General features: G+C 43.8%; 1 protein-coding gene across 1 annotated transcript in view; it reads right to left on the bottom strand.

Annotated features, from left to right (window-relative positions):
• The window catches only part of ISM1 (isthmin 1), an 80,578-nt gene extending 64,432 nt beyond the window's left edge, over window positions 1–16,146 (bottom strand). The window contains exon 1 of the mRNA XM_024239197.3: window positions 15,508–16,146. Coding sequence (XP_024094965.1) covers window positions 15,508–15,645 — 138 coding nt within the window. The 5' untranslated portion in view covers window positions 15,646–16,146. The remainder of the gene's footprint in view (window positions 1–15,507) is intronic.
• Window positions 16,147–17,495: the final 1,349 nt, after the last annotated feature.

Genomic DNA, 17,495 nt, shown 5'->3' with positions numbered 1-17,495 from the left:
TGATTGGTTTTGAAATGTTAGGACATGAAATTTGGAGGGGCCAGGGGTGGAATGATATGGCTTGGTTGTGTCCCCAATCAAATCTCAACCAAATTGTTTCTCCCAGAATTCCCATGTGTTGTGGGAAGGACCCAGGGGGAGGCAATTGAATCATGGGTGCCAATCTTTCCCGTGCTAACTCAATGAATATCCCAGCATTAGTTGGAAAGGTGAGACATTTGTTAACATAATTGTCTTCTACTGTATTACTCCTAAGAATTGTAACTCTGAGCAGGTCCTTGTTAGAAGTATGGCCAAGACGGGCACATTGGCTCACACCTGTAATCCCAGCACTTTGGGAGGCCAAGGTGGGTGGATCACAAGGTTAAGAGATCGAGACCATCCTGGCCAACATGGTGAAACCCTGTCTCTACTAAAACTATACAAATTAGCCGTGCATGGTGGTGGGTGCCTGTAATCCCAGCTACTCAGGAGGCTGAGGCAGTAGATTTGCTTGAACCCAGGAGGTGGAGGTTGCAGTGAGCCAAGATTGTGCCACTGTAGTCCAGCCTGGGTGACACAATGAGACTGCATCTCAAAAAAAAAAAAAAAAAAAAAAAAAAAAAAGAAGTACAATATGCACAGAGCCTTGGAACTCCTGTTCCCAGGCATGTTCTGTTTCTCTTGTTGCATCTGGGGAAGGAAGGTAGGAAACCGTGCCCTTTCATCACGGAAAGTGGTTGCAGGCTTAAATCATCCAAGCCCCGTGAGTGATGAATAACGTATTTGCAGGCACAATTCCTACCATGTAGCACACAATTTGTAAGCAGTGAAAGGACAACCATTCTGAAAAAAGATGGAAAGTGATGGGTGTGTTTCTTGACTCAGAAACAACCCTTGGTGGGGGCTGAATCATGTGCTGCCAGAGCAACCCACAGGATGACATGTGAGAGCTTTCTCCAGCTCTAACTTCTCAGCAGCAGGGCCCTCTGGGACTCACCCTTTCTCTTGGCCTGACTCTGGCCACAGAGCCAGGCTGAGCAGCTTCTCAACACAGCCCTGGTGATGTTAACTATTCTTATCCCATTTTACTGAATGGGACACAGAGATGTAGAGAAGTGTAAGGATTTTGCTTAGGGGCAGAGACTTAACTGAGGATCAGAACTGGAATCAAAACAACTCCAAAGCCCATGACCACTTTTCGGCTAGTCTGTTGGATCTTGTGACTTGTTTTGGCTGATGAAATGGTTAACAGATATGACTGAGGTGTAATCCCATCACCATGAGAGAAATGTGTGGCAGGTAACCTGCTGGTCACAAAAGAATGGGAGATCCATAGCATAAACCTAGACCCAATCCATAGCTTAAAGCCATGCCCTGCCTAGATCTACTGAACCTCAGCTGACCCACGGACCCATAAGTGTGAGAGTACATGCTTATAATTGCAGACTGTTGAGATTTGGAGTAGTTGTCCTACAGCTTTATTAGGCAATAGCTGGATAACACAGGACCTGTATTAAGTGCTTTCTGGGACCTGCAACTTGCAAGAAAAACATGCATGTAGACCAGTGTTTCTCAAACCATGACCTGCATATGATTAATCTGGAGACCTTGTCAAAATACAGATTCTGTAGGAAAACATATTTGCAAACTATCAGATGCAAATATTTTTTGCATCTGATAAAGGGCTAACATACAGAATCCACAAGGAACTCAAACAACTCAGCGAGAAAAAACCAAATGACCTCGTTAAAAAGTGGACAAAGGACATGAACAGGCATTTTTCAAAAGAAGATATACAAGAGGACAACAAACATATGAAAAAAGGTTTACATAACTAATTATCAGAGAAATAAAAATTAAAACCACAATGAGATACCATTTTACACAAGTCAGAATGGCTATTGTTAAAAAGTCTAAAAGCAACTTTTGTTGGTGAGGACGTGGCTAAAAGGGCACACTTATACACTGTTGATGGGAATGTAAATAAGCATAACCTTTACAGAAAACAGTATGGAGATTTCTCAAAGTACCAAAAATAGAACTACCATTCAATCCAGCAATCCAACTCCTGAGTATATACCCAAAGGGAAAGAAATCAATACATCAAAAAGATACCTGCGCTCATCTGTTTATCACAGCACTATCCACAACAGCAAAGACATGGAATCAATCTAAGTGTCCATCACTGGAAGACTGGGTAAAGAAATATACCATGGAATACTACTCAGACATAAAAAGGAATGAAGTCATGTCTCTCCCAGCAACATGGCTGGTACCAGAGGCCATTATGCTCAGCGAAATAACTCAGAAACAGAAAGTCGAATACCACATGTTCTCTCTTATAAGCGGGGGCTAAACAATGCGCATACATGGACATACAAAGAGTAATCAGACATTGGGGACTCTAAAAGGTGGGAGGTGGAGGGGATGAGGGCTGAAAAATTACTCATTGGGTACAATGTTCACTACTCAGGTGATGAGTACACTAAAAGCCCAGACTTCACTACTACACAATATATGCACCTAAGAAACCTCTACCTGTATCCCCCAAATATATATAAATAAACATTTTTAAAATGCAGATTCTGATTCAGTAGTTCTGGGCATGGCTTAAGACTCCTATTTTATAACAAGCTTTCAGGAGATGCTAATGCTGGTGGTCTGTAGATCGCATTCTGGGTGCAAGGGCTGAGAAGCCATTCTGAGCTTCTTGTCTATCTCTGGGCCATGAATGCACCTAGTGAACATTTGGGCAATGGATGGCTTACCTTTTGTGTAAGAGAAGGACAATATTTTCCCTCATAATGAGAATCCTATGTGAGTCACTAACAATCTGTACTTTCCTACGTCCCATGTGCCCAGAAGGTCAGAAATTCCTCAACTCATTTCTTGGGCTAAGAATTAGGAACATCTAATGGGATCTCCTTTTTTTTTTTTTTTGAGATGGAGTTTCGCTCTTGTTGCCCAGGCAGGAATGCAATAGCGCAATCTTGGCTCACTGCAACCTCTAGCTCCCTGGTTCAAGCAATTCTCCTGCCTGAGCCTCCCGAGTAGCTGGGATTACAGGAATGCACCACTACGCCTGGCTAATTTTGTATTTTCAGTAGAGACGGGGTTTCTCCATGTTGGTCAGGCTGGTCTTGAACTCCTGACCTCAGGTGATCCACCCGCCTTGGCCTCCCAAAGTGCTGGGATTACAGGCATGAGCCACCACGCCCGACAAGATCTCCATTTTTATTTTTGTTCTTTCTACTCCCTGAAATTTGAAGATTCTCAGCAATAAACCTGGCTTCCAATTCATTTTGAGCTGAATTCTAATTCATTTTGAGCTCAAAATCCATACCAGGTTTCTATGTCACAATGTAACTGAGGCCCGAGGCAGGAGATACGAAATCCATTTCTAGTTTTCTTAATTTCCACTCATGGGGACAAGGAACGGGGCAAGAGAATCAAGGAATATTGGACAGCAGGACACGGGAGAAGTAGAGTTTCCTTCTGGGACACTTTTCTAGCCTGTTTTTTTTTTCTTTTTTTGGGTCCAGCATCTAATTTTCTTTTCACAACCCCCACCAGGATGGTCACTACAATCAATGTCACCACCACCACTTGGAGAATCGAGATCCATGACACTACTTTGGGCATTCTGAAAAGAAAGGAGAATTCTTTCTAAGGAGACAGTATCTTCTCTCCTTCTTTCAGTATTTCATAATATACTGTAGTTCACACACTTATATTTTAACTATAGAAAAACATCATCCTGGGATTCAACCTTCAAATTCTGTGAAGTTTTCCAAGGGAGTACCTGGATTGTTGTAGATCCTAAACACTTTGTGTGAGTGCACCAAAAAGATTTCCAGAATATCTTAATAAGCTAAACATACAACTGCTATATGATCCAACCATTCTGCCCCAAAGTATTCACCCAAGAGAAATGAAAGCAAATGTTCACACAAAGGCTTATACCCAAATGTTCACAGCATCTTTAATAGTTGCCAAATAGGAAATAACCTAAATGGGTCAATGGGTAAGCATATGGTGGTATATCCACACTATAGAATATTAATTAGTAATAAAAAGGGACAAATTCTGCATGCACAGAACAACATGAATGAATCTCAAAATTATTATGGTGAGCAAAGAAGCCATATCATGCAATGCTATGCATTCTGTATTCCACTTATATAAAAGTCTAAGAAATCCAACACTAATCTACAGTGAGAGAAGGCAGATCAGTGGTTTCCCAGAGATTGCTGAAGCTCACAGAGGAGCACAAGGAAACTTTTCAGATGGTAGATTTATTCATCATCTTGACTATGGTGATGGTTTTACAGGTGTCAGTATTGTCAAATTTTTCATTTAAATATGTACAGTTTATTAGTTGTCAATTGCACTTCGACAAAGCTGTATTTAAAAAAATAATAACAAAATGACTGCCACTCTTCTCCTCCTGTCCTCACTGCCATCTCCCAGGGTTACCTGTGAGGCAAGGCATGTCTGTTATTTGTTTCTTTGTCCTCGGTGAAAATAGTCTATCTGGATGCTTGTGGGAGGAAGTTAACACTGGGGCAGGCTATGACCATTTCCAGCTTCTCTGCATTCTTCATACAGATTTTGGACATACTTTGTTATTTTTGAAAATAGATAAGTGGTGTCCAGAAGACATCAATGGCCTATCGCATTCAAAGTCTACCTGACCTTTTCCAGGTCACTGTTCTTGAATATCTGGTGATTGGGGTACTCAAAACTGCAAATCAGGCAGCTCAGAGACCCAAACTTGAAGACAGAACTCTTCTATTCCATGAACCTCGCAGTACTATCTCTTCCATGGAGAATGAGGGTGTTGCTGTCTAATGGATGTGTGTCAGCCATAGAGAGTGCTCTGTGCAAGATGATTGGGTTTACTAAAATGTGCATGAGTCAGGCCAACAGGAAGAAGGGGTAGTTAACCTACTGTTTTTACTTCTACTCGGTTTACAAAAATAACTTTCCAGGGACACATGCTGGTCTGTGCTTAGGGAGTTGATGCCTCACAGGGAGTAGATGACAATCCCACACGCTTCTGAGGCCTCCCCATTGTTACTCATCCTACCACCTAAGATAGTAAAGGACCATGGGATCAGCATCTCAGGAGAAAAAGGACCCATTAGATCTCTAAACACCAGGAATTTGTAGGCTTTGCCTAGGCGTGACCTTTGCAGCCCATCTCTGTAATTTTGGAATTTCCCTCTTCCTGACTGCTCCAGGAGGGCGTGGGGTAGCCTGGTTCTTTTGCTGCCTGCAGCACATCTCTCTGAGGCTAACAGACTTCCTCCCTGTTAATGACAACAACAAGCAGGTGCCTCATGGAAACTCTGCTCTGTTACCTTTCTGGAGACTTCCTGTATTGTTGCTACCTAGAGGAGTATCCATTATCACCATGACTACCATTTGGGTGTGGTTCACTTAGTGTGGGTTTTCCTAGAAGCAGACCCTGAGACAAAGAACGAGTAATTTATTTGAGAGATGACCCCAGAAATCTCTTGTAGGGGAAGAGGGAGGAAGACAGGGAAGAGAAAGAGCCAGAAGGGTACATAATCAAGTCAGGGACCACAGTGGGCAAGTGAGTGCTTAGTCCCAAGAGAAACACTGGGCATAATAAGCATATTGGTTTTGTCAGCCCTGGACTTGATCTAACCTCTTGACTGATAAGCCACAGAAGGAAATAAATTAGGTTTTATGTATTTATGTTCACAGTTTCTTATAATTCTTATAAAAAGGAATTGTATAAGGTTTAAATAAAATGCAAAGTGAGGTTTTTTTTTCTTTTCTTTTTCTTTTTTTTCTACAACACATCCCCTTGCTGTTTGTTTGAACTCACTACATATAATCTGGGAACTAAACCGACACCCCCATCCCATCTCTAAATTATCTCCAGTCTTTGGGGGATGAGTAGAGACAGAGGGACACTCTTAGCTGTCATTGAGGACCTAAGGGGCTTCATTGTCATCCTTTTCCTTACAAATCATAAAATTTGTAAAGGGTAAAATTTGTAAACCCTAAGCCAAGGGTTGCAAAAGAAAGATGCTCTCAGAAGATGAGAGAGAAATAATAGAACCACAGAAAGCACTAAAATGTTTTACAATAAGACTAATGAAGACAAGTTAAAGAAACTGAGATAATGGAATTTGGAGATGACAAAGGAACTATTACATAATAATCTTCAAGTTCTACAGGAGAAGTTTCTTGAAAAGACAGCAGCCACCTGTTCATGAACACTGGGAAGAAAAAAAAATGAACAAAGTGAACATGGTGAACATGAAATTAACATGTAGCATAAAGGATTTAATGGGCATATCAGAGGAAAAATGTTCTGATATTAAGAGATGTTAAAAAACACTTGTATGACATATGGAAAATGTTATTGAGATTATTTGCTTTGGAGGCATTAAAACCAAAACAGATTCTTCTTGACGAAATGAATAGACATCTGAGGATGCCCCCAAACCTCAAAGATTAATGCCTTTTAAACTATGAGTAAAAGTGAATAAATGAAGGAACAGCACAAATGATAGAACTTTATTTTGGTTTATATAAAGGAAAATAAAATTAAGAAATAGAATTATAGTGCTTCAGCTCAAGGTGGCTGACCAAGGTGGCGTTTACCTCTTTTCTATTTATTAATTCTGTTGAGGTGGTAGAAGAAATATGAGTCAATCCACAACAGAATTGGAAAGCTGAAAGAAGGGCCAACAGAAGAGAGAGAGGGATTTCTGGTAGATATGAAACAAGTGGCAACCAATTGAAAGTGAAGCACTACAGAGCTGAGAAAAAGGAAAGTGAGATCTCTAAAAAGTCAGTTTCCCTAGAAGAATTGCCACAATAATATCAAGAACAGAGACTATGTCAGCCTTACTACTAGAAATTTACTCACAAGAAATGAAAATGTAGGTCCACAGAAAGGCTTGTGTAAGAATACTAACATGGTCTTACTCATAATATGCAAAGCAATGGAAACAAATCAAATGTCCATTGATGGGGATATGCAAATTGTGATAGAGTTACACAGTGGACTATCATTTAGCAATAAAAGAGAGAAATCTACTGATACACACAAAATAAATGAATCTCAAAAACTTAGTTTAATGAGAGAAGCCAGGCAAACAGAAAAATGCAAAAAGTACATTTCCATTTATGTGAATATCTGGAACAGGCAAAACTAATCTATGGTAATGGAAGCCAGAAATTGGTTGCCTCTGGAAGGAGTAAATTGCCTACAATTGTGCACTGGAAGACTTTCTGGGGTGATGGGGAATGTTCTATATCCTAATTTTGGTGGTAACTATATAGGCATATACAACTGTCAAAAATGAAATTGAACCCTTAAGATTCATCCATTTTATTGTATGTAATTTATATATAGTTTTAAAAAAACTTTAAAAAATGCAGAGAGAGAGAGAGGGAGAAGAGAAGAAAGATAAGGAAAAAGCAAGGAAAGGAAGATAAAAAAGGAAGAAAAAGGAAAGAAAGGGAAGGAAAAAGAAGGGGAGAAAAGAGGCTATAGAAGTTAGGAGAAAAGGCTGAAGGCAGGAAGTGGTAGAGTTATTTCATTCAGTCCTGGGTTTCAGAGTGGTTGAGTTTGACATTTGCATCTGATATTTACTATGAGCATTCAGTTATGAAATATTCCTAAACAAGACACTGGGGTTGAAATAGCCAGAAGAATGCCTCGAGACATAAGACAAAATTAAAAAACAGAAATAAAAGTATGAGAAGAAAAATTCAGAGACATGAAAGATACATCTTGAAATCTCAATGTTAGTTTCAATCTCTAACAGGAGTTCCAGAAAAAGAGTACAGGGATATTGGAAATACCAAAGATATAACTAAAGAAATTTTTTCAAGCTGGAGACAAAGTTTAGACTTCAGAATGAAAGGGTCTACCATATGCTGAACAGGACTAACAGCTAAAGCCCTGAATCTAAACACAACCTGGTAAAATTTCCGAACATTACAAATAAAGGAAAAAAATCACAAAAGCATCAAGTTTTTAAAAAAATCACCTACAAAGAAACGGTATTAGACTTCTCATCTGAAATATGAGATGGTATAAAAAATTAAATTCTATTCTTAAAATTCTTAGGGGGGAAATAAGATAGAAGACAGCCAACTGCCAAATTAGCATTTAATTTTGAGAATCAAATAAACATATGTCTAAAGATATAGGTTCTTATAGAGTTTATAATTAATAAATTCTCTCTGAAAAAATTTTTGAAACTGTGTTCTAGCAAAATAAAAAATGAAAGTATGAGATTGAAGAAGCAGCAGCAGGCCAGGCATCGTGGCTCACACCTGTAATCCCAGCATTTTGGGAGGCCAGGACAGGCAGATCACCTGAGATGAAGAGTTCGAGTCCAGCCTGGCCAACATGGTGAAACTCTGTCTCTACTAAAAATACAAAAATTAGCCGGGCATGGGGGTGGGTACCTGTAATCCCAGCTATTTGGGAGGCCGAGGCACGAGAATTGCTTGAACCCGGGAGAGGGAGGTTGCAGTGAGCCGAGATCACACCACTGCACTCCTGGACTCCAGCCTGGGCAACAGAGCTAGACCCCATCTCAAAAAGAAAAAAAAAATAAAGGCAGCAGCAGCTAGATAAAGAAACAAGTAAATCTTAGAATTAAGTCTAAATAATTATTGGGAGTATAATAAAACTGGTAAGAATTGATTCCTAAGATAGACATACTAAAAACAAAGGAAAGAAGAAAGAAAGAAAGATTAAAAGAAAAATTCTAGCACTAAAATTTCAGAATATTAAAAAATTAGAGATAGTATACATAGTATACAGACAAGACAGAGAATCTTGCATCTAGCATGTCAGAATCTTGTTTATGTGGTGGGTTTAGGTTATAGATACTGATTGATTCTCAGCATTGATAGAAAAGTGTTAGTTCAAATATGTTTGTTAAAATGTTAAACATAATAGAAATAGAACAGATAACTTTCAAAACTTGATAAAAATAAAAAAAAGTAATATTTAAATACTTATCAAATGGCCAGGCGTGGTGGCTCAGCCTGTAATCCGAACACTTTGGGAGGCTGAGGCAGGTGGATCGCTTGAGTCCAGGAGTTTGAGACCTGCCTGGGCAACATGGTGAAACCTGGTCTCTATAAAAAATACAAAACTTAGCTGGGCATGGTGGTGAGCACCTGTAGTCCCAGCTACTTGGGAGGTGGAGGTGGGAGGATCACTTGAGCCTGGGAGGTGGAGGTTGCAGTGAGCTGAGACTGTGCCACTGCACTCCAGCCTGGGCAACAGAGCGAGACTCCATCTTAAATAAATAAATACTTATCAAATGATTAAATGCCAAGCTCTAATAACACATTTAGCATGCATTCAATGTTCTAATCCTTACAATAATGCTGGGAAATAGTTACTATACATCTATTTTACAGATGAGAAAATCTAGACATAGAGAGGCTAACCCTCTTGCCAAAGGTCATATAGATAAATTGAAGGTGAGAGTAAGGGAGGAAAAATAAAGATAAATAAAAATTTTAGGATAGCAAATAAAATGAAAAAATATTTCTAATTTATCAATAAATATAAATGGGTTAAATCCATTGATATATTGCATAAACAAAGATAATTTAGCTATAGCTTATTAATAAGAAAGATATTTAAATTAAAAAGCTGGGGCCGGGCACGGTGGCTCACACCTGTAATCCCAGAACTTTGGGAGGCAGAGGCAGGAGGATCATGAGGTCAGGAGATCGAGACCATCCTGGCTAACAGGGTGAAACCGTGTCTCTACTAAAAATACAAAAAATTAGCCAGGCGTGGTGGTGGGCACCTGTAGTCCCAGCTGCCCAGGAAGCTGAGGCAGGAGAATGGCATGAACCCGGGAGGCAGAGTTTGATGTGAGCCAAGATCACGCCACTGCACTCCAGCCTGGGTGACAGAGCAAGACTCCATCTCAAAAAAAAAGTTGGGCCGGGCATAGTGGCTCACACCTGTAATCCCAGCACTTTGGGAAATCGAGGCGGGCAGATCATGAGGTCAGGAGATCGAGACCATCCTAGCTAACACAGTGAAACCCCGTCTCCACTAAAAATACAAAAAATTAGCTAGGCATGGTGGCATGCGCCTGTAGTCCCAGCTACTCGGGAGGCTGAGGCAGGAGAATGGTGTGAACCTGGGAGGTGGAGCTTGCGGTGAGCCAAGATAGCGCCATTGCACTCCAGCCTGGGCGACAGAGTGAGACTCCATCTCAAAATAAATGAATAAATTTGAAAAAAATAAATTAAAAAGTCAAAAAAAGTTTGAAAATAAAGGTTGGAAAAGACACCCAAATAAATTCTAAAAGGAAGAAAGAGCAGAAGTTGCAATATTAATATGACACAAAAAAGTATTCAAGACAAAAGTCAATAAAAGAGATATAGAATTTCACCTTGATAAAAATACAGTCACCAAAAAGGACACTTTATGTCCTTGCCCTACGGGTTCTAAAAATGTATATCAAAAATCAGGAGAATAAAGATAAAAAGATGCCTATGATTCCTCCCTGTACACATGCTCTTCTTTAATGTGACTTTGCTGCTCCTCCCATCAATAAGTGGAATCTATTTCTTGTCCACTAGAATCTAAGCAACCACGTGATTTGTTTGGCTAATAGAATACAGCTGAAATGATGTTGTGCAAACTCATCAATAGGTCTTGCAATTTCTGCTTTTATTCTCTTGCTGCTCTGAGTCCACCATGTAAAGATATATGAGCTAGACTCCTTAAGGATGAGAGATTATACGGAGAGCAAACCTAGGTGACAGCAAGCACCAACTATCAGACAAATGAGTAAGGTATTTTTGGACCACCTAGCCCACATGAAGCCAACAGATGGCCACAGCCACATGAGTAATATCAGGTGAAATCACCAGAAGAACCACTCAGCTGAGCCCAAGAAAGGTGCTGTCATACAAATTCATGAGGAAATAAAATGGTGGTTGTGTTAAGCCACTAAATTTTAGGGTGGGTTGTTCTGCAGCAATAGCTAAGTGAGACAATTGTCAATCATTAAAAAAAAAAAAATTCCAGTAAAAGTAATCAGCCTGACTGGAAAATGAGAAGGTAAGTCACAAAATAAGAAACACAAATGGCTGTTGACTTTCTTGTATTAAGTACAGATAAATTATGCTTTTGCTTCTACTGCTATAAGTGGCTTGGATGAACTCCTAAATCCAAAGCAGTGAATACAAGAAGCTAAGCTGTTTTACTGAAGGCAACAGAGGGATAAAAGATGGAAAGTGCTCATAAAGATGATAGTTAGGAAACAGAGAACAAAGACATTTTACTACATTCCAGAATTCGATTTGCTTTAATGTTATTGTAAAAATAATCAAATTGGTGTTTTATAATACTTGCTTAAATCTCACTGCCTTAATGAGTTCTGACTTACTACTAAAAATATATAGAAATTCATGATTCTAAAACTGACTGAGATTTAATGGAAAGGCAATCATTTGAATTTCAGACAAAGGAGATATCTTTATTAGTACTATTATTGCCTATGGACTCTATATTTTGTCTTCCAGAAGACTTTTATTATGTATCTATATCTATATCCATATCTATCTATGTTTTCTCATTAACATTAATTAAATATATGTGAAAGAACTAATCTGAGTATCTGATTAATATGAGACAAACTTATTCTAATGAAATAAGATTCAAAAGCAAAAAAAGGTTGATGTTTCCATGCATTTTAATGCAGCTACTGCAGACAGTTTTCTAATTTCTTACTAGATATTTTAAAAATACTGAAAACCATTCAAAGACTAACATTTTTATTTTCATCAGCCAGTTACCCAATATGGATAGTGTACTCAAAACATTTTACTGCCACCTCGTAACATCGTACCTATCAATGTTTCGAGCACACTAGGGCATACTAGGGGAGACAGTCATACAAAGAGTCAAAAATGTAACCCCTAGTGTGCTGAAACTACAAAAAAAGTTAGCTAACATTTATACATATATGTGTATGTATGTATATATAATGTATGTCTATATATACATATATGTCATAGTTAACACAGTAAGACTGTCAAGATACATTTGAAAATGTAAATTGTTAAAAGCCTTTCTCTCTCTTGAGTGTATGACTTTATCAAGAACTTGCAGTAGAAATATGCTTCAAATAGCTCCCCACTATAAAATAATGAAAATAAATTAAGAAGCTTCTAGCTGTGCAACCTTGGGCAAATTACCTAACCTCAGTTTCTCCTTTTGAAACAAGGATAATGATAGTACCTAATTCACGGGATTTTTGTGAGGATTAAGAAAGCTAGTATGGGCCGGGCGCGGTGGCTCACGCCTGTAATCCCAACACTTTGGGAGGCCGAGGCGGGAGGATCACGAAGTCAGGAGATTGAGACCATCCTGACTAACATGGTGAAACCCCGTCTCTACTAAAAACACACACACACACACAAAAAATTAGCCAGGCGTGGTGGCAGGCACCTGTAGTCCCAGCTACTCGGGAGGCTGAGGCAGGAGAATGGCATGAACCCGGGAGGCGGAGGTTGCAGTGAGCAGAGATCGCGCCACTGCACTCCAGCCTGGGCGACACAGCGAGACTCCGTCTCAAAAAAAAAAAAAAAAAAAAAAAGAAAGTATGTGGTGTAAAGTGCTAAGAACAGTGCCTGCCACATAAAAGGCACTTAATAAATCTTAGCTATTATTGTTGCTTTTCTTACTACTACTTTATTAGGTGTCCTTGATATGTCCTTAAATAAGAATGTGTCCCTTTTTAAATGAATCCAAACATACTACAATTCAGGTAAATAAACTCACCATTGCATATTTCTGACTAAGACAACCTTATATTTTAGAAGGTTGTACACAGAGATAAAAACAATAAAAATGATGTATACGGATTAATTTTCTGATTGTGAAGAAGGATTTTAGTAGCTCAGGATAGCACAGAACCAACCAACAAATTTAGATGATGTTTAAGACTTGGGTTTACAATGTCTGGTAAAAAGAAAGAATACAGTGTCCACAGTTTTGTCTTCAAATACACCTGCTACTAGCAAACTCACTTTCTGGGGCCTGAAAACGATGGACTAATAAATGTCTTTTGCAGACCTCCTCATGTGGCAGAACATTCTTCTTTTGACTTACAATACCTTCAGAGAGTCAGAGGGCCAAAGAAATAACTTTGGTCAGAAAGAGTATAAAACTTTTATAATAACAAATTACAAAACAGCAAAATTATGAACTAAACTGCTAAACTCATTATTCTGCTTGGAAAACTGTGTGCATTGAGTGGACAGTCTCACCGAACACTATTACAAGATAAGCTGAAGCTGGTGGATTAGCAGCTACTTGGGACTTGATATTTGTAGGAGCATAACTCTTTCTAAATCCCCCATTTGTTCTGTCCTCGTGGGGCAGTTCTTCAGCCAAAGCCCCTTTTGAGAATTCAGTCCACTTCCCTTTTAGAACTGCCACTTCCACCAGCTGCTTCTCTCATTACCTTAGTGTTCAAGCGGAAAAGGCCAACCCCGGGTTATTCTAATGATAGCAAACACCTCATAAAGAAATCTGCCAAATTTACTTTTCCACAGAACATCATTTTTATGGCTTTTCATGAGTCCATGAGGAAAGAAAGCATCATGTACAAAATATAACTTCCAGAAATCTTGAAGATATGAAGAATTATCTCCACAGTGTTAGATTGGTGGGTGCCCCAGTCTATAGGATGGTGGGTGGCATCTTCAACTTCCGCATAGAAATTCCCTCAGTCTGTCACTGTACCTATCTACCCACGGGAGAAGATGAGAGATCCCACAAAGTTAGGACATTTTTAGAAATGTCTCAAAGTTAAAATAACTTTAAGCTTTGGGGTGTGTACTTTTCTACTGTTTTGTAATTGCATGCAATAATCACCTTGCTTTAGTCTATCCTGGTAGAGACAAAATTTGGTGTAATCAAGAGTTTGGAATGTCTAAACTTTGACAGGTTTTTTCACCTCGCTGTACCTCAGTTTTTGCATCTGTAAAGGGGCTATATTAACAGTACCATGTCTCATAAGATTATGGTTAAATTAAGTGAGTTAAATTCTGTAAAGTACTTAAAACGGTGGCACGTAGTAAACACAATGGAAGTGTTTTATGAGTTTTCTCTTTACGGTAAAGTTTTTCGCAACAAATTGTATAAAGATGTAAAAAGTGAATTATCAAAGACAATGAATATAAAGTCCTTTGGGAACAATGAATAATGCTTATTTCGTTTTATTTATTTATTTTTTGTTTGTTTTTTGAGACAGAGTCTCGCTCTGTCGCCCAGGTTGGAGTGCAGTGGCGTGATCTCAGCTCACTACAACCTCCCAGGTTCAAGCAATTCTCCTGCCTCAGCCTCCCGAGTAGCTGGGACTACAGGCTTGCGCCACCACGCCCAGCTAATTTTTGTATTTTTAGTAGAGACGGGGTTTCACCATGTTGGCCAGGATAGTCTCCAACTCCTGGCCTCAGGTGATCCACCCGCTTCTGACTGCCAAAGTGCTGGGATCACAGGCGTGAGCCACCGCGCCTGGTTTGAGCAGATTTTAGGAGCCAGAGAATCCCCTCTGCCTCCTGGGAAAATCCCTGCTTACTTTTGCCTATGCTCCAAGTTTACAGTTGTCCCACCCCTAGACTCAAGGAAAGGCGCTAAGATAGCGGCAGGTAATGCCTAGCTGGGCAATTCTATTCCGAAGTCAGAACTCACATTATGTCTGACCGTCCACTACGCCCTCCCCTTACCCTGAAGCTGAAATGGATAAACAGAATCCCATTGCTAAAGCGACCTTCAACGGGGAAGATCCTTGGGAGAAAGACTTTGCTACAAGTTTAAAAGCCCCAGGTAACCCTGGCCCAAATCACTACCGGTGCCTTCACTCTGCACCTTCCCCATGACCAAGGGGGCACACGGGGCGGACCTCAGGCGAGGCCTCCGGAGGAACACTGGAAGCAAGGGAACCCTGAGGGTGAGGAGGGGGTTCTTGGCTATTCTCCTTGGGAAATTATGTCCTGACCTTTGGCATTGCTTCCTAAAAGGGTAGACTCCCGGAATTCTTTCTCCCAAAGACTTCAGGGATATCATCCTATAAAGTCTCCTTGCGTCCCTCCAGCCTTGAGTAACATTACTCAGCCTCCGAAGGGCAACGAAAGACTGGTAGCACCCCCAAGCAAGCACATTCTCCACACTTCCTCTGCTCATCCCAAACCTCGCTCCTTCCCACCTCCCCACCAACCCCGCACCTGACCCGTGACAGACAGAACTGAAGGAGCGCAGCCGGCAGACCTGGAAGCCGGGTGCAGCCTCCAGGCATGTGCCCCCGCTCCGCCTCTGCCTAAGTCAAGTGGCCCGGGCAAAACTACTGCCAAAACAGTTGCTCTTAGGTGGGGCAGGGGACCCGCCTCCCTGCATCCACCCGGCACTAGCTCAGCACCCCTGCCCCACAAACCGTCCCCGCAGCCGCGCACGCCCCTCTCCGGCGGCGCACTCACCTGCGGCTGGGCTTGGCTGGCGTTGCCCGCGGCCGCGTCGGGCCCGTCGGCGGCTCCCGAGCCGCGCAGCACGGTGATGTGCAGCGTGAGCAGCAGCAGCCCCAGCAGCAGCAGCAGCTCGGCCGCCAGGCGCACCATCCTCTTGAGACGCGCGGCTTTAGGACCCGGCGCGGCGGCCGGCGGCGGCGGTGACGCCGGGGGAGGAGGAGTAGGAGCCCGGGAGCCCGGCAGCGCGGCTCCCGCCTCGGCTCCCGCCAGGGCTCCGCTTCCCGGGCCCGCGGGGCTGGCGCTGGGCGCGGCGGGGCGTGCGGGGCCGGGGGAGCAGGAGCCGCCTGCGCCGCCGCCGCCGCCGCCGCCGCCGCCGCACCACGGCGGAGCCACCGCGAGGCCGGGGGTGTCCAAGCCGGCTGCGGAGCAAGCCCCGGCGCTGCCTGGCGGCGGCGGCGGCGGAGAGTGGGTCCCGGGACAGCCCGGGACCCGGGCCGGGCCGGAGGCCACCCTGCTGGCAGGGGGCTGCGGGGTCGGCGGCGGGGCGGGCGCAGCCGAGCCGCCGAGCGCACATGGGCGCCCCAGATGTGGCCGCGGCGCCGCAGCTGGAGCGGGAGCGGCCGCCAGAGGAGCGCGGGGAGGAGGAGGAGGAGAAGAAGGAGAAGGAGGAGGAGGAGGAGGAGGAGTAGGAGGGCTTCAGCTGCGGCCGGGAGTTACCTCCACGCTTGGTTCCCCCGCCCTCGCCGCCCGGAGCCACTCACCCGGCAAGCCACCTCCACTACTCTCCGCGCTCCTCGGGGCCGCCTGCCGCGCCGCCCCGCACTCAGAGTCCCGGGGAGGGCCGGTTCCAGATGGGGGCCCCGGGCACACCGAGGTTGTCACGGTTTGGCGGTAGCCGGGGCGCCCTCGGCGGCAGCGTCCGCCTGCCGGGCTGTACCAAGTGCCCGCTGCCGAGGTCGCTGTGACGGGCGCGGGTAGAGCCCTTGTGCACACTGAGGCTCGGGGCTGTGGGTGGGTGGGGTGGTGCCTGGGCTGCTTTAGAAACCTTTATTGGCAAAGTGGAGCTGGAGTTGCAGTGATGGAAAACGGAGGGGGCGCCGGACAAGCCATGTATCTGCCTGCGACCCCTGCCTGAAGCAGTCGGGGGAGGGGAGGAGTGCCAAAGTGTCGTTCTGAAGGGTCTTGACACTTGCTGGGCCGCCCGGTAGCCGGGCACGGCTGTTCGCGGGTCCGCGGCGCCCCGTAGGGCCTGGGAAGGGAGGGGAGTCCGACTCGCTGGGCGTTCGTCTGGTCACGGGCGCAGGTGTTGGCTGGAAGCTGCAGGGACGCAGTGCCCGCGGCTCAGGCGCTCAGGAACTCGGAGTGAATCTCAGCTCTAGTGGTCTTGCGTCTGGGGGGGGGGGGCTCATCCCGGGGGTGCCGCGCCCAGAGGGGATTTGGGGGCTGGCGTCGCGCAGCCGTCGATCCCGGGCCACCGCCTCATGACCGCGCTGCAGCCTCGGACTCCCGCGTGCGGCTCATGCCTTGCAGTGGGAGGTTGGCGAATGGAAGCGCTCCGGGATCCGGCTGAGGGCGCAGAGTCCTAGCGTCGGATGCTAGAGCGAACTGTGTCGGTCTGTGGCACCGAGCACTTCCCTCCTTGATCTTGCTCGGGCTCCCGCCTTACCGAAGTGACTCGGAGTAGCGGACGCTCAGTCCGGCCGGGCCTTTTATACTGCGCTTCCCCGCCTCCTACCCGTTGCCTCCCTTCCTCCTGCCCAGCGCCAGCCCAGCCCTTCCCTCTCAGCGAGCCAAGACCTAGTCCACGCGTTCGCACACAGCCGCTTCGCACATTTTCAAGCCCTTCCCGCGTCCCGGACCCCAGCGCCTCCGGGATGGAGCCTCCGAATTCTCTCCCTTGGTGAATGAAATTAAATAATCAACTCTTTCTTGACGGCATGCCTTTCTTCCCCCTCCCCAATTTCCTACCTTCCTCCTCCGCGTCCTAGAAAGACTTAAGA

The sequence above is a fragment of the Pongo abelii genome, chromosome 21, assembly GCF_028885655.2.
Source record: "Pongo abelii isolate AG06213 chromosome 21, NHGRI_mPonAbe1-v2.0_pri, whole genome shotgun sequence".
NCBI classification, from domain to species: Eukaryota; Metazoa; Chordata; class Mammalia; order Primates; family Hominidae; genus Pongo; species Pongo abelii.
The sequence above is the reverse complement of the archived record's forward strand: the minus strand, read 5'-3'. Positions and strand labels throughout refer to the sequence as shown.